The sequence below is a fragment of the Nicotiana tabacum genome, chromosome 11, assembly GCF_000715075.1.
Source record: "Nicotiana tabacum cultivar K326 chromosome 11, ASM71507v2, whole genome shotgun sequence".
Taxonomy (NCBI): domain Eukaryota; kingdom Viridiplantae; phylum Streptophyta; class Magnoliopsida; order Solanales; family Solanaceae; genus Nicotiana; species Nicotiana tabacum.
Window position 1 is genome coordinate 127,926,176 of NC_134090.1, and position 24,663 is coordinate 127,950,838.

Below are 24,663 nucleotides of genomic sequence, written 5' to 3' on the forward strand. Positions count from 1 at the left end.
TTCTTATTTGGAAAGGAAAAACAAAAAAAACCCTATCTTCTTCTTCTTCATGAAGAACGAAGAAACAACACACCCTAGGAGAAAGAAGCTACAGTCGTTTTTGGACTAGGAGGATCCAAAACCTTTCTTTTTTCTCTTGAATAAAACAACAGAAAACCTTGAACACTCCTCCATCTTCAAAAATGGTGGAACCCTAATCTTCTCCACACCCAGCCGTTGCTTCTTAAAATCAGAGAGAGAGCCGCAAACAACCAAAAACCCAGGCAATCTTCTTCTTCTCCAATCCAAAAAACCAGCGGAAACCTTACTACCTCCCCTCCAGGGCTTAAGCTTTAGCCAACAACCAGACCAAAACCAACGACCCTTGAGCTCATCTTCTTTAACATGCAACAGTCGTTGCTTCTTCTTCTTCACACGGATCTTGAGCATGCCCAATATGAGAACCCTCCAGCTACCAACCCTAACGCCACACTTCTTCGTCGGAGAAGCAGCCATCGCCGGAACTCCATAACCACTACTACACCTCCGTTCACCACGAGTCTGCCATCTCCAGTGAGCTTTACCCTCTCACACACACAAATATACGTAATAACAGTATGACCTCCTCGTTCGTTACACCCCTTGGCTACTTCACTCTCAAATCTAATGGTCTTGCTGTGTTTACTGTTTTCACCTCCACTGTCTTTTACTGCTTCTTCCGTTTTTGCCATTAGCTATGCCATTTTAAAATAGGATTGTGAAACTCATCTATAAAGCACACTAAATAGTATGAAGCATATCCAAATTGCTAGTCACTGTCGCAGTCCATTGATTTCATTGTTTGGTTTAATTCGAGTTTTCTAGCGAGTTTCGAGTTCGCCGAAGGTCGTAGTCTGAGGTTGTCTAGCAGATTCGAGGTCGCCGGAGGTCGTTGTGCAAGGAGTCCATTTCAGTCGTGCGTCGAGGTACTGTCTATTGGTTTCCAGTTCGAGTTTCATCTAAGTGCTATCGTTTTGAGGTCAATTTCCTCTTTCCTTCTGTTGTTTTTGCTTGATGTCATGTTTTGTTACTTTTATTAGTTTGTTGTTACCCTATTTTGTTGAATGTTAACGCTTCATTGCTACGTTTTGTTGGTGTCTTCCTATCTCGCTCCACTTATTCTTGTTAATTAGTCTAGTCCATGTTTGGACGGATATGGGTAATGCTATTGAATTCCTTACTAGTATCTTATATGAAGTTTCGCCCATATGGGTTGTTCTATTCATTGGTGTTATTCAGAATTTTGTTGGGATATGGTCTTGTTTGGCTTATTGTAGCTCAGAGTGCTCCATATTGTCTTTTGCCTTAAAACACGAGCAATATTGTAACATAAAATAGACGCTTTCTTTATATTTGAGCTACAATGATATATAGGATCAGACATTTCACTTATTGGCTCCTATACTGTATTAATTTTGAAAAGGAAAATATATATGTGCCTATTTCGTTTCTCATGATCCATGTTGTTTTAGTCACAAATTGTCTGCTTTGCGTCTCTGGGTGCTTTGCATTTTGAAATTTACCGGAACTAATGGATTTGGTTTAACATTTACAATGGATTGGCGTGATTAGTTTGTGGAAATAAGACATAACTAAAATTTGATCGAAAGGGGTTTGAGGTTAATATACACATTTTTAAGTTTTAGTCTGAAGGTTGGTTTTTGGGTTAGCAAATGGGGTAGTAGCAGCTTTTGTCAGGTTTGGATGAATTTTTTGTGGCTTTCTTTCTTTGTAGTCTAATTAATTAGCTCTTTATTTCTTGCTCTTGATTGTTACTATTTGCTCATTTGATTTTCGTTAAAATTATTTGACTGATTGTTGGGGCCGTGGGAGTGGGGGAGAGACCGAAGCCCATTAGCAATTGATTTGTCTACATGTTTTATGTATTGGGCTCGGTCTAATAAAATGAGAAGTTAAAGGGATATGAGTGAAATCTCTTTTTAGCAAAAGTGATCCATAATCGCAAGCCTTTCACGCGTAATCTCAAAGTAGTTTAGAAAATAATTCACGAATGTTCATAGTTTGCTTGAGGCACGCTATAACAAATCATTATAGCTACGGGTACGGTTCCCGTGACATATTTATGGTACATAATTTCCAAATCCGGGGGTACATTTATGTGACCCGGCCACAATTTCTAATAATGTTAATAACTTAAGCATGTTGTAAATTGTGGGTATGATTCCTGTGACACGATTCACAATGTGTGTCAAACAAATAAGAGTACGACAATCGTAATATGTTCTAGAATAATTCCATAAATATTTTAAAAGCGGTCAAAGGTTAAAAATGCACAATATGTATAAATATGTAATTAACTAGATAATTAGGCCAATAATAATAGTTGAGCGACCGTGCTAAAACCACGGAACCCGAGAATGCCTAACACCTTCTCCCGGGTTAACAGAATTCCTTACCCGGATTTTGTGTTTGCAGACCATAAATAAGAGTCAAAACTTTCCTCGATTTGGGATTTTAAATCGGTGACTTGTGACACCATAAATTATCCCAAGTGGCAACTCTGAATTTGAATAATTAATCCTGTTTAGATTATTGTCATTTTAATTGGAAAAACTCTCATATACCCTTTTAAGTGGTAGAAAAATGAGGTGTGACACTCCTCAATTGATGTTGCAAGTGAGTGAAGGAATGTATGAATAATTGTCTTCAATGGGGTTTTATGAGATTGGGGCGGGCAGTAGCTAGGTTTTGCAAGTTAAGAATGGGGTGTGTTTGTGAGATGGGAGAAAATATGATGGGCAGTTTATGTTAGGCGTGTGTTTTAAGGATGGGAAGAAGGGAGGCATGTGTGTTTATGTTAGGTTTTAATGGGAATAAGTCAGAACAAAACAAAATAAAAGAAAAAACTTACCTGGCGACGCGAGCTCCTTAGACAGCCAAATACCTACCGAGGCGAGCTCAAACGCAAGCGAGGAGGCAGGCGATGTGAGGGCTGACGCTAGCTTCACCTCATTGGGCGAGCTCCACCATGAGATTTTTCTCGCTTTATCCCTCACTCCCTATAGCACGATGAATACATGGCGACACGCGAGAAATAGCCTAGCACAGCGCGCTAGGAATCTGGTGCCGCGTGATCTGCTGCAAGGTCTACTGTGATGCATGCTTGTGCGATACGAGGTATGTAGTGCGGTCTGGAGCGTATGAAAGTGATTTTCATTCTGTGTTGTGCACAATTCCTAGCACAATGACCTCCCAATGTGCTCCATTACCTGTTCAAACACCAAAACTCAACTAAAACTTGTTAGTGCCTCAAAATAAAGAGAAAGTTCTAAGAATGCTAAAATAAACTACAAATTGGGTTACCTCCCAACGAGCGCCTTAGTTAACGTCGCGGCATGATGAATAAAACATCACAATGGGTTTCCTCCCAAGAAGCACCTGATTTAACATTGTTGCACGACGCAGACAATCGAATTTAAGGTTCACTCAACATTTTTGGCTCTTGCAAATGGGTCACCGATACCGTTTTTTCCTCATTCATGCCAAGAAATGTTTCAACCTTTGCCCATTGACTCTAAACTTGCGAGAACCATCTTCTGATGCAATTTCTATGGCTCCGATGGGATGCATCTCTAGCACACGGAATGGCCCTGACCATCTTGACTTCAACTTGCCCGGAAACAACTTCAATCTTGAATTGTATTATAATACTGCATCTCCAGGTTTAAAATTTCCCTCAAAAATGTTTTTTTCATGCACCAGCTTCATTATTTCGTTATATAACCTTGTATTTCAAAAGAATGGTAACGGAACTCGTCAAGTTTATGCAACTCTGTGACTCTACTTGTTCCAATGGCCGCCAAGTCCAGATTTAATTGTCGTGGCGCCTAGAAGGCTCTATGCTCTGACTCCACCGGTAAGTGACATGCCTTTCCAAATACCAATTTATACGGTGACTTACCAATCGGGTTTTTGAATGAAGTGCGGTAGAACCATAACACATCATCCAATTTTCTCGCCCAATCAGTTCGAGTAGCATTTACGATTTTGGTCAAAATACTCTTGATTTCTCTGTTCGACATCTCCACTTGCCCACTTGTTTGTGGATGGAATGGAGTGGCAACCTTATTTCTCCAACAACTTTGTAAAGGCTCAGTTGTAGAAGTGGGTGCCTCCATCACTAATGATCGCTCTTTGTAACGACCTGAACCATCGTTTCCTATATTTTCGTCCCGTATTCCCCATTAAATGGTTATTCATGTTTCAATATGTGTACTTGGTGAATTTGAGTCAATTCGGATCGAGTTTGGTATGAAATGGGACAATTAGTCTCTTTAAGGAAGAATTAGTTTGGAAAAGTCAACCAGATGTTGACTTGTGAGTTAGAGGGCTCGGAATTGAATTCTGATGATTCGTTTAGTTTCGGGAGATGATTTAAGGTCTAGGAGCGCAATCGGAATTAATTTTGGAGGTCCGGTAAAGAAATTAGCTCATTTTGGCGAAGTTAGTGTTTTAGCGATTTCCGGTTGATAGGTGAAATTTTGATCCGACAGTCAGAATGGAATTCTGAGAATTTCTGCAGCTTCGTTATGTCATTTTGGACTTGTGTGCAAAATTTGAAGTCAATCGGACGTGATTTGATAGGTTTCGGCATCGGAAATAGAAGTTGGAAATTCTAATATTCATAAAACTTGGATTGGAGGTTGATTCATGATTTTAGCGTTGTTTGATGTGATTTTAGGCCTCGAGCAAGTCCGTAATGTATTTTGGGACTGGTTGGTATTATTGGTCGGGGTCCCGGGGGCCTCGGGTGTGTTTCGGATGCCCAACGGTTCATTTTTGGAAGATTTTTGCCGTTTTGAGCATAAATGTAATGATCTAAAGGTTCATTTTTTTGTTCTAGAGATCCAAAATTGATTTCGAGACTCTAGAATTTAAATCATGAATTATAGGACTGATCTGAAAATTTTGGTTTAATTTCATCCAGTCGCGATTGAGTTTTTGACGTGAAATGTGAGTTAATTGTTTAACGAGCGAAATGGGTATTGAACTGGGCAAACGAGCTCCAAATTGAGTTTCTATTGAAGGGTTGTGTTTGTATTATTATTTGTGACTCACAGGAACAAGAATCGTCTAATTCCGAGTTCGTATGATGGAGTTAGAGCCATTTTAGTGAAAAATGGTTGTGCTGCAAATTTCTTAAAAGCTGTTGTATTTTCTGCAGCAGTGAACAGTACCCGCGTGTGAACAGTAACCGCGCGTGAACAGTAACCGTGCGGGTGAATAATGAACAGTGACTCGCGCGCATGAAGAGTGCCCCCGAGTGAACAGTACCGAAAATTTCTGGACAGATTTAATGTCCAGCAGTCCGACTTTGGTCATGTTTTTTGACTTCCAAGCTCGGATTTTGGGCGATATTTAGCAAGAAATCTTGGGAAGTCTTGAGGTAAGTCACTTGTAATTATTTCTACTCCATAATATTGAATTATTATCGAATAATCCGACTAGATTACATGCTTTTGAGGAGTAAATTGAAGATTTAGGCCTAGGGATTTGAAAATAAGATTTGAAGATTTGAGGGGTCATTTGAACTCCGATTTTGGTAAATTATATATGTACGGACACGTGGCGAGACGATGAATCCAGTGATGTGACTTTTGTAATTTTTGAGAAGTGGGCACGGGGCTCGGGTTTTGCGAATTTCGTGAATTTCGATATTTTTCGAGTCTTTTCGATTGGGTTATATTCCCTTAGCCTATTGTAATGTATTCGTTGTGGTTTTGACCAGATTCGACGTGCGAAGAGGTAAATTCGAGAGGCAAGGGCATAGCGGAGTAGACGTTGGACCGTCTTGAGGTGAGTAATGATTTTAAATGATGCACTAAGGGTTTGAAAGCCCGGATTGCACAACATACTGCTATGTTGAGATGAGACACGCGTTGTATGACGAGTGCGGGGTCATTTACTATTGGGGATTGTGACTTGGTCCATCCCAGTTGATATTTTTACCGCGTAATTGATAAATATTTATTGTTTTTCACTATGATTGGGCTTATTGTCATATTTGGGCTTCGTGCCAATTATCTGAAATCTTTTGTGAATTTACATCACTATTTTCCTCACGAATTGAAATATTATTTGAACTCAGTCCAATTGAATTATATTATTTTGTGAACTCGGCTACATTTATACTCAACTCGAGATTTAATGATATTTATAATGCTGTTGAGCTGAGCACTATTGTTTTACTGATGCCCAAGAGGCTTATGGTTATTTTCTGGACTGATTGAGGCCGAGGGCCATACTTGAGGATATGTTGAGTGATGTGAGGAGGCTTTCAGGCCTCGAGTTTTATATGAGGAGGCTTTCAGGCCTCGTGTGTGATGTGTGAAGGCTTTCAGGCCTATTGATATTGAGCTTGGGTTGTAGGAGCCCCTCCGGAGTCTATACACATCCCCAGTGAGCGCAGGGTACCCAGGTGAGTTGGGAGTGGGCTCGAGAGGCCGTTGCTTGTGTGTGATGAGTTGGGAGTGAGCCCGAGGGGCTGATGTTGTGTGCTGGTGAGTTGGGAGTGAGTCCGAGGGGCTGATACTATACTGAGATTTACATATTGAGCCCGAGGGGCAAGCTTTTGATTTATCCTTACTGTGGAAATTATTTGTCTTTACTGTTTTAAAAGAAGAATTATCTGATACTCACTATTTTACTATATAACTGATTTTACTTCTTGGGATAGCGCTATATTGTGCCGTTATGAGATTTCATGTTTTCAATCGTTATTTATTTTTATTACTCACTAGGTCGGAGTACTCACATTACTCCCTGCACCACGTGTGCAGATACAGGCAGAGTTGAGTTCGCTCATGAGCGTAGATTCTTTCCAGACCAGACGGTGACTAGGAGTAACGAGGTAGCTGTTGACGTCCGCAGTCCCATTTTCTCCCTTATCTTTGTTATTTATGATAATTCCAGACTTTGTAAAATATTAATAAATTGTATAGTAGCTCATGACTTGTGACACCCCGATTTCGGGCTGAGTTGGGAGGGTTTTCCTTGTTCTATCACGTTTATTTCGCATTTAAGATTATATTGCCCATGATTTAGACTTATTCCTGCTAAGTAATTATAAAGAGATGTATTGTTTTGTTGATTGGCTGGCCTTATCCTCACGAGAGGCGCCATCACGACCGGGTTGGGATTTTGGGTCGTGACTCTCTTGGAGTACCAAATCGGGTGAAGATATTTTTTCTCAGGAAACCAATAACTCCCTTCGCATCATTTGTTGGAAGTGCCACGACTTCTACCCATTTCGAGATATAGTCCATAGCAACCAGTATGTATTGTTACTATATGATTCCCCATACATCAAATACTTCCACCTCTTAAATTGGGTTCATGGGCATCTCATGTCAGTGGTATATATTCCCCGTCTATTGGCACTCATCACAGTTTTTCACCCAGAAGTGTGCATCTTTAAACAATGTCGGCCAATAAAAACCTGACTCCAACACTTTAACAGTTGTCCTTACTCCTCCAAAATGACCTCCATACGGGGAAGCATGACATGCCTACAAAACAAAACGTTGGTCTATCTCGGGAATGCTTCTCCGGATTATGTTATCAATACAAATCCTAAACAAATATGGTTCACCCCAGAAATACATGCGACAAATTGCACAGAGGACAAGTCATAGGGAATAATACCGCTCGCCAGGTAATTTGAAATATTTGAATACCATGGCGTTACCTCAAGGCTCATGGATAAAAGTTGTTCATCTGGGAAAGTTTCCATGATCTCTTCCACCTCAACCTTCTTTTCAACTCTTTCAAGCCTGGACAAACGATCAACAAATTGGTTTTCTGTTCCTTTTAGGTCATAGATCTTCAAGTCGAATGCTTGCAACAGTAGTACCCATCGAATTAGGTGCGGTTTTGACTCCTTTTTCTAAATTTGGTACCTGAGAGCAGCATGGCCAGTATAAACAATTACCTTTGAGCGTATCAGGTATGAGCTGAATTTGTCAAATGCGAACACCATGACTAACATCTCCTTTTTTGTCACTGTGTAATTCAGTTGGGCACCACTCAAGGTTCTACTTGCATAGTATATCGGATGCATGACTTTATCTTTTCTCTGCCCAAGAACTGCTCCCACAGCATAGTCGTTTGCATCACACATCAGCTCAAAAGGTTGTCCCCAATCGGGTGCCACTTTGATTAGTGCAGTCACCAGTTTCTTCTTCAACTCCTCAAACGCTACCCTGCAGTCATCAGAAAACACAAAGGGGTGATCTTTTTCAAGAAATTTAGAAAAAGGGTTAGCAATTTTGGAGAAATCTTTTATAGACCCACTATAGAAGCCAGAGTGACCGAGGAAACTTCTTATGGCCTTGACAGAAATGGTGGAGGTAACTTCTCAATTATATAAACCTTAGCACGGTTCAATGCCCTTACTTGATACTAGTGTCCCAAGACTATACCTTCATGTACCATGAAATGGCACTTTTCCTAGTTCAGTACTAGATTAGTCTTCATACACCTCTTCAATACTTTTTTCATGTTCATAAGGCAATCATCGAATGAATTTCCCACCACTGAGAAGTCATCCATGAAAACCTCCATTATTTCCTCTACTATATATGTGAAAATGGACATCATGCACCTTTGGAATGTGGCGGGTGCGTTGCATAGGCCAAACGGCATTCTCCGAAAGGCATAGATGCCATACGGGCAGGTAAATGACATTTTCTCTCTATCCTCCAGGGCAATAATGATCTGGTTATACCCCAAGTATCCATCTAGGAAGCAAAAATGGGACCTCCCCGCTAATATGTCTAGCATTTGATCAATGAATAGTAGTGGAAAATGGTCTTTTCGGGTGGCCTTGTTCAATCATCTGTAGTCCATACAAATTCTCCATCCCGTGACTATTCTTCTTGAGGTCAACTCGTTGTTCTCATTTTGCACCACTGTCATTGTCACGCCCCAAACTCGGGAGGCATGGCTGGCACCCGCTGCCGCACTGGCCCGAGCGAACCACTCTGTAACTCTTTTTTTTCTTCTAAAATCATGGGCCAACATGGCCATAACTTGTAATGTATAACTATAAGTGGGCAAATATTGAATCAATGAACTATCGTTCTTAAAACATGAATACATATGGTCCGTTAAGGCCTCTAACATACTGTACAAAATGAACTAGTGTCTACAAAGCCTCTATGATTTATTTGACATGAAATGGGACAGGGTACCAGCCTACCCGTAAGTGTGTAGAAAAATTCTGATACGATGACTCATAGAATCGGCTGCACTTCAAATGAGGTGGAATCTTACCGATTCTTTGCTGAATGCCAATCTCGTCTACTATGAGGGATCATCAAACTGATTATCTATACCTGTAGGCATGAATGTAGTGTCCCTAACAAAAGGACGTCAGTATGAATAATGTACTAAGTATGTAAAGCAAAACTTAAACATAACCACAATTCAACATGAATTAAAGAAATATAAGAAATATAGAGTAAATAACTTAACCTGTAAGTCTGGAATAACTCTATAAATCATGAAATACTTATAGTGTTATGCATATGCGCATGAATGTTATGTCGTGCATAGGTACATGTGTTCATAACATCATCATGCCTTTGAGGGCATCCCATCACATCATCTCGGTCACTGTGGACAAATCATCAACTTATACCAGCTGATCAGGTGGTGATGCGTATATAATGCCATAACCTTTCCCATATCCCATATACATATATATATATATACGTGTATATAACGCCATAACGTCATCACACCCTTGAGGGCATCCCATCATATATATATATATCGGATCAAGGTTGTTAAACTTATGAAATGTAAGTGGTATCAGAGCAGGTCGTATCCTAGGGAGTCTACAAAGCCGTGCCTAGTAGAGTCTCACTTATGAGTGTATTGTGCACCAGATTTATAATTGAGAGGCTATAGGGAATTTAGGAAATGTTACCCTTCTTTTGTTTCCAGATCGTGCCATAGAGATGAGTCATAAAAAGTCAGTATAAAACATTCTCCATATTCTATAAGCACCAGAAGTGCAGGTATTATAGTAGAGCTTTAAGGCACAGTGTGGAAAGGAGGTTATGAAAGAAACAGAAGATACAATGCGATATTAAAAGGTACATAAAGTAAAGGTGAAGAAGATACGAGATACTCAACTACAAAAGGTTGTGAATAGTCAAGACTTCATATATACTTTGGGTTTTAATTTAATTTACAGAGGAGATCCTAGTGAAGATTTTGTAAATCTCTGAAAGTTAACATTTGAGGACGAATGTTTCTAAAGGGGGGAAGGATGTTACACCCCATAAGTTTAACGACCTTGATACTGTTATATATATATATATAGATAGATGATATGATGGGATGCCCTCAGAGGCGTGATGACGTTATGGCATTATATACACACATATATATATGTACATATATATGTATATATATATATGGGAAAGGTTATGGCGTTATATACGCATCACCACCTGATCAGCTGGTATACGTTGATGATTTGTCCACAGTGGCCGAGATGATATGATGGGATGCCCTTAGAGTCATGATGATGATATGAACACATGTACCTATGCGCGACATGACATTCATACGCATATGCATATCATTATAAGTATTTCAGGATTTATAGAGTCATTCAGATTTACAGGTTGAGTTATTTACTCTATATTTCTTATATGTCTTTAATTCATGTTGAATTGTGGTTATGTTTCAGTTCTGCCTTACATACTCAGTACATTATTCATACTGACGTCCTTTTGTTGGGGACGCTGCATTCATGCCTGCAGGTATAGATAATCAGTTTGATGATCCCTCATAGTAGATGAGATTGGAATTCAGCGAAGAATCGGTAAGACTCCACCTCATTCGAAGTGCAGCCGAATCTATGAGTCATCGTATCAGAATTTTGCTACACGCTTATGGGTAGGCTGGTACGTTGTCCCATTTTATGTCAAATAAATCTTAGAGGCTTTGGAGACACAGGTTCATTTTGTACAATATGTCAGAGGCCTTAACAGACCATATGTATTCATGCTTTTTTAGAAACTGATTTAGTGATACAGTATTTTCCCACTTATACTTGTGCATTACGAGTTGTGGCCATGTTGGCCCATGATAGTAAAAAGAAAAAAAATGTGGTTCGCTCGAGCCAATGCGGCATTGGGTGCTAGCCACGCCTCCCCAAGTTTGGGGCGTGACAGTCATTCCACCTTTCTTTGGCACAAACTAAACTGGGCTGACCTAGTTGTTACCGGACATGGGGAAAATGATTCCTGCATCTAACCACTTGGTCACCTCCTTTTTCACGACTTCTTTCATGTTGGGGTTCAGCTTTCTTTGATGTTCTTTGGAAGGTTTGTACCCATCTTTCAGTAAAATCTTGTGCATACAAAAGGCTGGGTTGATCCCCTTAATATCTGCAATGGTCTAACCAATTGCAGTTTTGCACTCTATTAACACCTGCAAAAGTAACACCTGCAAAAGTTGTTCTACCTGCACATCTAACAAACCAGATGAGATAATAACAGGTAAAGTTGAGTTAGGTCCCAAGAAAGCATACCTGAGGTGAGATGGTAGCGGTTTCAATTCCAACTATAGTGGCTCTTCAATTGATGGCTTAGCTGGAGGGGTCTTTCTCTTTTCTAAGTGTAAAGACTCGAATTCGGGCACTCTTTTCCAGTACCCTTTGCCTTCAAGAGCCAATACCCACTCTGCCAAGTCTCACCATTTACCTCTCCTAAGTTCATGTGGCAGGGCGCAAGAGGATCCTTTTCATTAAGTGCCTTATCATCTTCCTCCATGATCACATCCACCGCTTCTATCAAAGAGCAATTTGCAAACTCACTGGGTCGCCGCATAGACTTTTGCATATTGAATGTTATCAATTCATCATTCAGTCTCATCTTTAGCTCCATAGTTTCACAATTAATTAGAGCTCTCCTAGTGGCCAAGAATGTCCTTCCCAAAATTTTGGGAATCTCCTCGTCAACCCATCAGTCCAAAATGAAAAAATCTGCCGGAAACACAAACTTTCCAACCTGCACCAGTACATCATCGAGTAACCTGATGGCCTCTTCACCGTTCAGTCGGCTAGCTGTAGTAACATGGATGTGGGTCTTGCTCTTCCAATGCCTAACCTTTTATAGATAGCCAAGGCCATCAAGTTTATGCTCACCCCCAAATCACACAATGCTCTAGCAAAAGCATAGTTTCCTATTGTGCATGTGATTATGAAACTCCCTGAGTCGGACAACTTCTCAGCTTTGGGTATCCACACGACATCACTATATGTCTGAGTTAGTGTAACAGTGGCCAAGTCTTGAAAGTCAAACTTGCGAGACATCAAGTCCTTTATCATTTTTTCATAACCAGGCATCTTCCTCAAGGTGTCAATTAATGGAATGTTCACCTGGATTTGCTTCAACATCTCCATGAATTTCTTATACTTCTCATCCTTTTAATATTTGGCCAATCTCTTTGGGAAGGGTGCTAGAGGTCATTTCTTTCCTATCATTTGAGTTTGATCTTGCTCAGGCACTGTTCCTAATGCCTTCTCTTGTACTAACTCGGTCTCCTTCGCAACCTCTTTTTCTTTTCTTGTTTCCGCTGGTGCATGTTGTACCGTCACCTATGTTAACCATGTTGGATCATCTACCTTAATTGGTACTGGCACAAGTGTGTCAGTTGGTTGGCTTTCAGAAGCGATTTCTTGCTCTAGATCAAGATCTCTACCATTTCTTAGACTCACCGCCATAAGCTGCTTCGGGACCTGTTCTTTTGGATTGACATGTGTGTCTGTGGGTAACGTCCCTTTGGGATGATTATTCAAAGCCATGGATAACTCCCCTAATTGAATTTTAATGCCTTTTATCGCTGATTCATGTGCTTCCACTTTCTCTTGCCTTTTTCCATTGGACCCAATCAGTTGTTGCAGCATTCCTTTAATTTCAGGCAACCCATCATTTTGTCTCACTATATGTTGTTGTTAAGGCTGTTGATAATCTAGCTGTTGATTTTGCTGATTGTATCCATGTTGTCGTTGGTAAGGCAAAACTTGACCCTGTGGTCGCATAGCTTCAGGATTGTTGCTATTATTGTACTGCTATTGTGCTGGTCTATACTGTTGATTCTGCTGCCCCCAATTCTGACCACCTTGCCTCGGTCCTCCACAGTTGCCCACATAGTTCATATTTTCTTAATATTTTTGGTTTTCACTTTTACCATTCCACGAGCATACATATGGTTGGTTAATACATGGTGTACATAAGCCTCTGTTAGTCGTGTCAACTATGTGTACCTACTTCCATCCTGATTTGTCAATCTTCTTGGTGGGGATACTCATTAGCATTATCAGAGTGGCCATATTATCAGCTATGGAGTTGTTTGTGTCCAGAGCCACTGAGTGAACTACAGGAGTGACTGTAGAGTCTCTTGTTATCCATTCTGAGTTTTAAGCCATTTTATCAAGTAAGACCTTGCATTCCCTAAATGATTTACTCAAAAATGCTCCACCTACTGAAGCATCAACATTGGCCTTCAAGCTATCTACCAATCCTATATAGAACCTTTTCCCCAACATCTGATCTGTAATGCCATGATGTGGACACTTAACCAGCATACCTCTGAACGTCTCCCACATTTCTTGCAATGCTTCAGCTGGTTTCTGCCTGAAGCTCAATATCTCATCAACTTGCTTGGCAATCTTATTGGGTGAGTAGAACTTGTTCAAAAATTGCTTGACTAATTCCTCCCAAGTGGTAATGGAGTTTATGGGGAGCGAATTGAGCCAAGTCTGAGCCTCCCCAGTCATTGAGAATGGAAACAACAATAGCCTTATTGCTTTCGGTGTCACATTTGGTTTCTTTTTCGTGACACATATCGACATGAAATTTTTCAGATGCTACTGAGGATCTTCAATATAGGACCCCGAGAACAGTCCCTTGTTTTGTAACAAATATAGCATGTTGTTTGTGATTTGAAATGATTCGGCTTGTATCTAAGGGACTGTAGTTGTGACTGCCATATTTTTAGCGGTATCATACAAGGCTGCTTCTGGCACAAGAGGTGCAACACCCTGGTTGTTTGGGTCATTCCCATTGTTTATGTTGTTTGGGTTGTCTATTAAGTCACCCATGTCTAGTTCGATTCGTTCTATTGAGTTTTGTTGTTATTTGTCTTTCTTGTTTGCTCGATTTAGTGCCTTGAAAGCCTTCTCAGTGTCCGATAATGCTTCCTACAATTCACCAGTTCTTGAGGAGTTTCTAGGCATGCACCTGTAACACACAAGACTATAAATGTTAGAGTTTCAATATAATGAATTTCAAATCGAGAAATCTGAATAAACAACAAATTCTAACAACTCTTTTAGCCGTAATTAATAACACAGTCAAATCTCCGGCAACAGCGCCAAAATCTGATCACGCCCAATTATGCCTCCTAAAGAGGTCTAGTAGTCTTTGCAAATATAATCTGGTTTACAAGTACGGAGTCGAATCCCACAGGGAATTAACCTAGTAATTACAACCACTAGACTCGCACGAATTTAAGTACTCAACCTTCATAATTATTAAATAACGATTTGAATGTTTACTAACTAAGAGCAAAGTAATTTAAAATGTAGTAATTTATAGCTAATAGAGGAAAGGTTGTGGACAAGATTTGGAACACTCTAAGTCTATGATTTCCCGTATTGTCGGAATCCTCCCCGCTACATTTCCTATAAATTTATCTAAGTATTCTATACCGATCATGAGTACTTTTAATGTCATAATTCTCTTCCGAGTAACTACCACTATTTACTAGACGTATTATTCCGAACTACGCTAGCTGGCTCTAATTCACCGCTCACTAGGATCGCACCAAGGTTTTGTTATTCCTAATACCACCTTTAAACCCTCTGTATTGATTCCTCACATATGTTAGGAGTGATGTTGTTCAACAACTTCCTAAATATGTATTCTTTTCCAAGCTATACACACTAAATAGGCACAGTCGATTGAGAGCTCTTCAATCAATCACAATGTAAACGTACTTGAAAAAGTAGAGAAAAAGCAAAGGCAAATCTATATTAAACGTAGTAGAAAATAATCCTCCAATAGGTTCCAACAAACCCTAGATTAGAAGTTTAGCTACTCATATTCGTAGTAAAAAATTTCCAAGTATTTTGCATAAATAAATTACAAAGAAAAGATGAAGAAATGAAGAACTCGATGATTCTCTCCTCCAAAAATTGTTCCACGTGATGTTCTTGCCTTCGGTCACAAAACTCCTCTAAAAATAGTGTTTAATAACTATTTATATGTATAGGAAAAAAACCAGACGAAATAATCCCGTCCAAAACCAAATAGGAGACAAAATAGACTTTAAAACCTGAAACTTGCTCCATCTCGCTACAGACCGCGCAGCGCGAGCTCTACCGCACAGTGAACCTCACTAGAGCACTGGCCTCGCAAGATCTAATGCGAAAAGAATCCCTCGCCTCGCCAGACACTGCTTCTTCGTTTCTCATTGTTGATTAACTTAACAAATTCACGTTTTCTCTTTTTTTTCCATTGACTTTTGTCTTCTTTTGTATTTGTCTCTTCAATCATTGCTCCATAATATCATTATAATATTTCCAATCAATAAATGATCATGAACCATTTTTGTAGTGTATAAAATACACATAAAATCTCTAGTTTGCTCTCAATTTCGTCTTCAACGTACCTACACATACAATATACCTACACATACAATAACTTAATTAAGCACAAATATTGAATAGTTTAGCATTAAAGTCCCAAAATGTAACGTAAGTAATGCACTAAAAATATGAAATTATAGCCAAACATCAGACATCTTGTCAAGATCCCGACATTTCAGAGCAATAATTTTGGGTTGCTAAATCGTGGGCAGACTTTTCAGAATTTTTCTGACATGTTCTCCGCTTTTTATTGGTCTACCAAATGACTTTAAATCTCCAAGGATTTTGCTGAATCTGGAGAATATTTCCGCCACTGATTCTCCATCCTTCATTTGAAATAATTCATAGTCCCGAACAAGAAGATTGATCCTTGTTTCTTTCACTTTGTTGGTTCCTTCATGCGTGACATCTAATTTATCCCACATTTCCTTAGCAGTTTCACAACTTGATATCTTTTCATATTCTTCTCCACTGATAGAATTATGCAGCTGATTTTTTGCTTTGGCATTCACTGTTATGATGGCTGATTGTTCATCAATATAGTCATCTAAGTCAAGTAGATCAGTAGATAATATGACTTCACCATTTTCATCTTTTTGGCGGAATTAGAAAATTTTCCTTTTTGCTCACGCGCCAAAATTTAATATCATATGACATAATGTATCTTTCCAAACGTACTTTCCAGTAAGAAAAGTGTTGCCCGTTAAGATATGGAGGTTGTACCTAAAAGTTCCTTCTTGAAATAGCGCTCCAACGACTGTGTTTGATCCCATGATATTTTACTCACTAGTTGTTAAGCAAAGTTTGTAAGCCTTGCTCTGATACCAATTGAAAGTACAAGAGGAGGGTGAATTATAGCCAATTAAAATCTTGGTTGACTAAGTGTGAGTTTAGTCGACTAGGTTTTGCACAGTGAACAATTTCAGTAGGATTGAACTAAACAAACGGAAAGGTAAAGAAGGCACAACAGTTTTTATACTGGTTCAGTACGGGTGTGGTACCTACCTCCAGTTCCCTTGGGTCACAAGGGTTCTCTTAGATCTTTGATAAAGGATTATAATAGTGATGGTTTTAGTACGTTCACCATCAACGATATTCAGCAACAGAGGTTTTTCTAATATTGACACAACTCTCTTTTTGTGTTCTAACTCTTCTTATCTTTTGTGATACTTGTAGACTCAAGAATATAGTGTTTTTACTAAGAACTAGAAAAACTTAGAAAACAGTTTATGAGTTTGCCAGTCTTCTTATAGGAGAGTTTGAATAGCCGTTGCAAATTGATCTTTGATTGAGGCACAGAATCCTTTAAGGGATTTGACCCAAGGGGTGCCTTCGAATCCTGCGCATGAGATGGGATGGATTCTTTTACGTCCTTCCCCTTTCATATCCAATATTCAGGGACTGATTTGTGGCTTCGATTTGGTTGATCGATCTTCTGATTCTAATTTAGTCCTTGAGATATGGCCTGATATTCTCTAGCAACTGCACTTGATATGTTTCCTTGTTGAGACAGTCTCAATGTCCTTTGATTGTGACTAAAGTGTCTGGATTGATTTTGTTTCCTTTTTGATGACTTTTCCTTTGATTTAGCATTGTTCATGTTGTCTTTGATCTCGTTTCCATTCTAATATCCTTGCCTTTGAACTTCCCTTGAAGTAGTGCTACTTCCTGATTTCTTGCAATCAAATAGATACGATTAGATTTGCACTATTGTCATCATTGAAACTTAGATGTAACAAAGTTGTCCAATTTTTAGACGGCGATACATCAGAAAATAACAGAGGGCAAAAGTAATGTATTTCTGATAGTAAAAGGATAATTTTGACCATTTTCCATTAGATATAAATATGCATAATATTTTCTTAATATTATATGTATATAATAGACCAACATCACTAAATTTGGACGATATATCAGTCTTGTACGCGACAGTATTAAACCATGTACCAACTGAAGATAACTTGATATTTCGTGCCAACTTTGGTCGAAAGGGGGATGGAGGAGATGGAACTTTTTCCCCTAGATGTAAACTTGGTGGGCAATTCAAGTAGAGTCCAGCCTGTAGATTTAAATTCCACACAGTTTCCTTTTAACATCTTATGTGTGTGGGGGGGCCTTTTAAATGTATTTGCTGAATCTATTCTGCCTTCACCAAAACAGTCCACATGGAGATTCTGACAACAGATTGAATTGCATCTTTTTAGTGATGAACATTTGAGAGATTAGTGGGTGAAAGTAGTAATTGTGCTGACAAAGTTGTACATATAGTCTGTTGTTTAGTTACTGCATTCATATGCATCTCTGTTGTGTTTGAATGAAGCAAAGCCTTCGTCTTTAATTTGCCTCCTAATAAGGGCGCTAATTAAAAGCATTTACCTACCCTTTTACATTTCTGCTTAAATATTGGATTCTCCCATAAGACGGGGTAATTCTTTTGTTGCTACAAAAGTAAGTTCAATGATATAATTGTTTGTGTCCAACTCGTTTAGCTTAATTCTTTAACATATTTTTATCAATCATTTAACTAATCATTTTTGTATCCTTTTAGTTGTTACTGCTTCTAGCATTCGTTGGCCGTTTTCCATGTTTACTTGACAACTTTTTTGTACTTAAGTAGAAATGTCAAAGCACATCATTTTACTAATGTGAATGCTGGTCTTGCAGAAAGAGCTTTGGCACAGTTATTTTAGAACTTACCATTTTCAGTCCCTTTTTTTTGGTTCAGATTTGTCATCATGGACTGGAACATGAAGAGTCACCAGTTGGAATGGGGCTGGGATAATAATATAAGCATTTGCAGTTGCTCAGGATTGGAGTTTTGTAGGCATGCAGAAACTTTCATCAATGAAAAGGAAGTAAATAAAGCTGAAAATATCAAGCATATATATTCTGTAGTAGATCGTTTCTCTAGCTATAGTTTGGACCATGGCTCTTCTGTCAAATCTTCAGCTGAAGAAAGTAATTATGGGATAGTTGGTTCTGTGCCAGGTTTTGTAAGCGCGGAGAGAAAAGAGAAATATTCTACTTCTGGAACTTGTACAAGACCTGGAGAATCGTCAATTGGCTTAAATCTGTGCCCTGCTAACAATGAGACTGTTACTAATTATCCTGTACTTCCTTTGTCATCTACGACAGCAAAGCGATGTAGGGGTTCTTATCATCTAATGCAGAATCCCTACTGCCAAGTTGAAGGATGTAATCTTGACCTTACATCAGCTAAAGAGTACCATCGGCGTCATAGAATCTGTGAAGCCCATTCTAAAAGCCCAATGGTCATTGTGGCTGGGATGGAGCGTCGTTTTTGCCAACAGTGTAGCAGGCAAGTTAACTTCTGTGTAGTGTTTATTGTCAGTGTTAGCACTTCTATCCTAACACGTAACCGTTTATTTATAAAATCAGTTTTATGTTCTCCATGATCATCAGCTACTCTAAATCAGTTAAACTAAACGGGCTCTAAGTTTATTCTGTTGTATATCATCTCATCACTTCTTATTACTCTCTAATACATTGTGCTAAGAGATTAATCTAAGAAATAGCTTTTTGGTTGATTTTGAAGGTTCCATGAGTTGTCCGAGTTTGATGATAACAAACGAAGCTGTCGGAGGAAGCTCTCTGACCACAATGCTAGGCGTCGTCGGTCACAACCAGAGGCAAATCACTTTAGTTCAACAGGACGACCTTCTTCGTTTCATGGTGCCTTTCAACTGCTCTCTGTTGTCACTTAGTCTAGGATGTTTGCATATATACATATGCCCATGTTCCTCGTGTAAAAAGAAAGGCAATCTGGTGCAGTAAACTTCAGCTATATTGTGTGGGTCTGAGAAGGGTCGTACCATATTGCATCTATTAGACGAAGTCTTACTTGCATAAATATCTAAAAGAGGCAGATTACACGGCTTGAACCCTGATCACACAATGGAACTCCTCCTGTTGTGTCAAGTCTCCCCGTCCCCACGTTCTTCATGTGCTAATTAAATGGTTCTCGGTCCTAAAAGTTGAAACATGCCAATACATATACCTATCTGTTAAAAAGTAGTTTTCAGTGTCCCTAAAAGTACATTTTAGATTAATCTATACTTTGACAGGGCAATTCTTGCTTGCTGCTACTCTTTCTTTGTCCTTAAGATATGATAGATTTGCTGTTCGATAAATTGTTTTATATCTAAATTCATACATATTAATACGTGTCTGCCTCAATCTGAACAGATCAACAATCACGTACTAGTGGTTCTTTAAGTGGATCATCTTCCTCCACTTCAAATTCAATGGGGAAAAGCTCTTGCCGCCCCAAGAATATACGAGGTATTGATTCTCTGATTCTTGAAATACATTTTTGAACATAAAGAACTGTCTATGAAGCATAGGTCATAGGATGTTTGGACCAAGAGTTGTTTCATGAATTCGCCAGAGAAATAATTGGTTAATTCCAAAAGTATGAACATAAAATTGGACTTGTAGTTTTTGGCACCCAAGAAGTTTGAACATTCCATTTTTCAGTGACATTTCAAACACCATCTGTTATCACTTCTAATGTGGCTATTTGCTCCCAACTTCCATGTTAATTATTTCAGGTTTAAATACATCTACAAGTGATTATAAGTTGGATGCTGCATCCAATCTTCCACGACGAGCTCATTCTCTTCTGTCAAGAAACTCTTTGGGTTTGTATGATCCTACACATACTTCCATGGAGCAGCTTATAATGCCTGCAAGTGTCGGTGAATCACAGCCGTTTGTGCCTGTAACACCAAACTGGCAACAAGTTTCATCAGAACATTTTCCGGCAGATCATCAAGTTCCTTTCTACTCCCCACATTGCTTCAACGGATCTGCCTGATATGACATGTATGCAGCAGCTCTTCCAATAGTTTTTAACAATTTGGCACAATCTTTTTCATGCCAAATAACTCATACTAATAATGCCATCTCTTTCTGGTGGAGCAAAGATGTGGTAACCTTCTCTTTGTGGTCAAATAATAAGGCAAACAACGCACATCATGACGTAAAGATGTAATATTTCAACCGCATGAAGTCTCTTTGCCTCTTAAAATAAGTAGTTTCATAGCTGGTTGTTTCGTACGTTTTCTAGGATCAGATATTAGCACCATCACAAGTCATTGTTGTCTTCCAATTGACTGAGAGTTGGCATTAGCGGGCCAAACACGGTGAGCGCCAAACTGTTTACTCTAAAATTCGAGTAATAATTAAACTTATATTGTGGTTTTAAGGATATGTGATTCAATCCAATACCAATTGATAAACAAGGAATTAACTAGATAAATTAGGCGATAGGATAAATCAAACCAGTAAGCGAGTGGAGTCTCGATCTCGATTCAAGACGGTCTCGAAATAGAGCAATAATAATAACAGTAAAGAAATGAAACAACAGTGATGAGCAGTAACCAATGGCAAGTAAGATAAAAAGAGCAATGGATGTGTGTATTCTTATTAGTGAATGATCCTCCGTACAAATGAATGGGATCCCTCTTTATATAATAGAGGAGTCCTAAAAAGGGTACACTTCTAATTATAGTAGGAAATCATATTAACATCTAATTAACTGTTGCAGATCGATCCGTTCCGAGATTAACGCCACAATTCTTGACCAATCGCGGATATCTCGCCTTTTCCGTTATCAAGTAATGCTGATGTCACTCGAAATCTACCTCTTTCTGCCCGCAATCGAGGTCGACCTCGGGATGACTCGACGTCCTAGCTCTTTGACGTGACATTCCTATCTCGACCAAAGAATGAAATCGGGTATCCCCGATTTTCACTGTATATAGATAGTCCCCTGGTTTCTTAGAGTAAAACGATAAGAAACGGTTTGAGCCTCAATTTTCTGGAGACCCTGATAATGATGTCATCCCCGTGACATAAGCAATCGAAGTGACCGAAATGTCCCGTCGGTACAGTTTCCCAAACCATTAATGCTTGCCAGTGATGGTCGGCCACTGGCACCACCGAACTGTCGCTATGAACTTATAAATTCAGGCTCTTTTGTTGAATCAAATTTTACTTTCGCCTTTACCAAGTTTTCTAAGTTCCTTACTCTCTCCATCTCTTCTCTTTTACCACCCATTGAGTCAACTTAGTTAGTACCAAAAATACCAATTTTCATCACTTTCTGCTTCCTTCTACCTGAATCAATGGCGAAAACCTCCATGACCATCCCACAAAAGAAGAAAGCTTCTTCCTCTTCTTTCCGGTCAGCTAGTGACAAAACACTTGTGGAACCGCTCCCTCACGAGTACGTTCCCGACCCTTGTATCTTAAAATCCAACTTCAAAGTCGAGAACCCTATATCGATCCCTGGCCGATGTGAACACGTGTCGAGATACATCTGCTCGATAACGACGGGCCATCTCAAGGCTGTGAAGAGAGACTGTAACTGGGATGCCGAGGTCATGGTAAAAATCCCCGCTCCTGAAGAGAGTATTACCACCCATATGGAGGGGTTTCTGAGTGTCTACACTTACCCCTTTCACATTGGGTCCTCTTGACCCAGTTATTGTCGATTTTTGCAAAAGGTATCAGGCCACCCTCTGCCAGGTTCATCCCTCATTCTGACGTATAGTGATCATGCTCCGCTTCTTTTCTAGCAAGGCCGGGGGGTTGGAATTCACTCTCAACCACCTCATACGGTTGTATCGACCTCGACTTTTTTGAGGATTAATCAATCTCCAATGTTGATCAACGAAGTCCTTTTTCACGAGCATCGATAAGGACAAGGTCCAGGGTTGGATGAGTCGGTTCATGAGGGTTAGGACCTGCGACCTCGTCCCAGAGGAGAAACTACCATTCCCCGAGAAGTGGAACCCCGACCATAAGTAACGTATTACTTATTAGTCTTCGTACTCCATTTTATGCTTTATGTAATGCCTTAATATATTATGAAGCAGATGCTTGGATGCCTCACGTGGTCCCCGACCTTGAAGACTGGGTTCAGAAGTTGGCCTCGACTTCTTTCCATGCCGAGCACTGCTGACATGACTTGGCAAAGGGTAGATGGGAAGCCAAGAATCATGGTAAGTTTATCCTGTAAGATTTCGATTCCTTTTTCTGCAACGTTTCTAATACTTGACTCTCATTTATGCAGGCCTTGGAGATGTTGCTAAAATGAGGCCAGCTCCGCCTGGGGAAGAGGTCGAGCCCCCGATTCCGAAGTCGGGGAAAGACAACAAGAGGAACAGGGTCTCGAAGTCCGAGGACACCTAACCTAAAAGGGCTCCAGTTCGAAGACGTAGGACAAATCTCATCCTTATGACTATATAGTCGGTCCACCAGCTTGAGGAAGAAGAACAGGAAGATGAGGGCGATGATTCAGTGCTGGTGGTTCGAGCAAGGAAGCCGGTCGAAGTTGCCAAGCCTTCCAAGTCGGAGGCAATTGTCGAGACCCTGCCTCGTGATGAGGAGGCTTCGAAGAAAGATTTGGGCAAAACCCTAGATTCGCCCAAGGTTAAGATTATCCCTCGGTCATCAAAAAGCATGCCGGAGGGGGCCGATTCTAAGACCCCTAGGGCTGAACAGAGCACCCCGAGTGATTTGCTTGGGGCTGTGACAATAGGTCACTCTCCTTCTCTACCGGCCTTTTCTGAGGTGGCTATAAGGGATTCTCGGGCTCTACAGATCCCCGACATAGGTGGAGTTCCCTGTGAAGAGGATCCCTTCCGGGATTGCATTACCGAGGTTGATAATTCCATTGATCTCAATGATGCATCTACAATTTTTGAAGAGGCCCAACGCCTTTTATCTCGAGTAAGTACTAATCCTCATTGCTGCAATTTTCTTTTCCTTCTTGTCCCTTTAACCTAACTTATATCTTTCTTTTTATGTAGGCTTTTACCAAGTCTCCAGCCGACCTGAGCCAATGTGAGGATGAGCTCTAGAGGACATCGGAGGAGAGGAATGCTTTGAAGCTCCTTTGCGGTCAAAAGGATGAAGAGCTCAGGGACCTTCGAGCAGACTTGGCCTAGGCTCATAAGGAAGAGGCCAAGCTAGACGAGCAAGATGTCTATTATTCCCCTCTTTTGGCTTAAAATACTTAGTAAAAATTTCTTTATGCCTTCACATGTATTTTTTACCCATTTGGTTTTTTAGGGTTCGATGTCGATTGAAACCCCTCTACCTTCCTCTAGCTTTTGTGCCTTAGCACGTTTGTGTTAAGATAATTTGATACCTCTTAAGGTTTTTCGAGGGTTGATTTTATCAAAGCCTTTTTGATTATTTGCCGAGGGTAGCCTTTTTTAACCGGTTTATCAAAGAATTCGAAGGCCTATTTTTATTTGGGGATTCGGACATCTCCGAGCCGCATTAATTTAGTCATAGCCTTTGGGTATGCCTCTTGGGCTTATTCCCCAATAACACTTCCAACTTGTTCGAAGTGTTAGTCCCCGAGAGTGATGGTCTTGGCCTATAGATCGAGGGGTGACTCATTGAGGTCTTATGATTTTGAGCTTAGATAACTCGAATATGTCAATTGTCAACGACAGTCCTCGAGTGTTCAAGGCATATTTACGCCTGTCCCTTGAGTCATTTCTCACAAAATCATAAGAATGGAGCTCGTATAATAGAAAATTTTGTTTGAGACACAAGATGCTTGATATAGAAAGAATGCTTCTTTGAATAATTTATACGTGCGTACATGTTTTTCCATCGGGGGTCGATGAATCTATATGGACACGGTTCATTTGACCATTCGGCCCATTACAAAGTTTCCTTATCGAGACCTTTTGACAGGGAGTACTATTCTCGAAAATATATCATCTGAGGGTGATGCCCCCCAATATTCGAGGTTGATTGTAAAGAAGCCTTGGATACTATTGAATTTTCCTCAGGTAGCACATAATTGTTGCCTCGTTAAAAGCCTCGCCGGAAAAACCCATTTGGGAAAAAACCGATCTAAGGGAAAAAGAGTTGATAGAATATATGAGTCCACCAAACTATATAGAGAC

At 39.8% G+C, this 24,663-nt stretch overlaps 1 protein-coding gene across 3 annotated transcripts; it reads left to right on the top strand.

The window, feature by feature from the left end:
* The first annotated feature begins 21 nt into the window (after nucleotides 1-21).
* On the top strand, nucleotides 22-20,861 carry LOC107766736 (squamosa promoter-binding-like protein 3). Of its 3 annotated transcripts, XM_075225456.1 has the most exons (7): nucleotides 22-944; nucleotides 5,768-5,835; nucleotides 6,819-6,889; nucleotides 18,435-19,028; nucleotides 19,266-19,402; nucleotides 19,916-20,011; nucleotides 20,281-20,861. In XM_075225456.1, exons 4-7 carry the CDS (start codon nucleotides 18,445-18,447, stop codon nucleotides 20,544-20,546), a joined length of 1,083 nt encoding a protein of 360 aa, XP_075081557.1. In that variant the 5' UTR covers nucleotides 22-944; nucleotides 5,768-5,835; nucleotides 6,819-6,889; nucleotides 18,435-18,444; the 3' UTR covers nucleotides 20,547-20,861. The 3 variants fall into 3 exon arrangements, with proteins under 3 accessions (XP_075081557.1, XP_075081558.1, XP_075081555.1); XM_075225457.1 differs by lacking the exon at nucleotides 5,768-5,835 and having other exon boundaries at nucleotides 22-997; XM_075225454.1 differs by lacking the exon at nucleotides 5,768-5,835.
* Nucleotides 20,862-24,663: the final 3,802 nt, after the last annotated feature.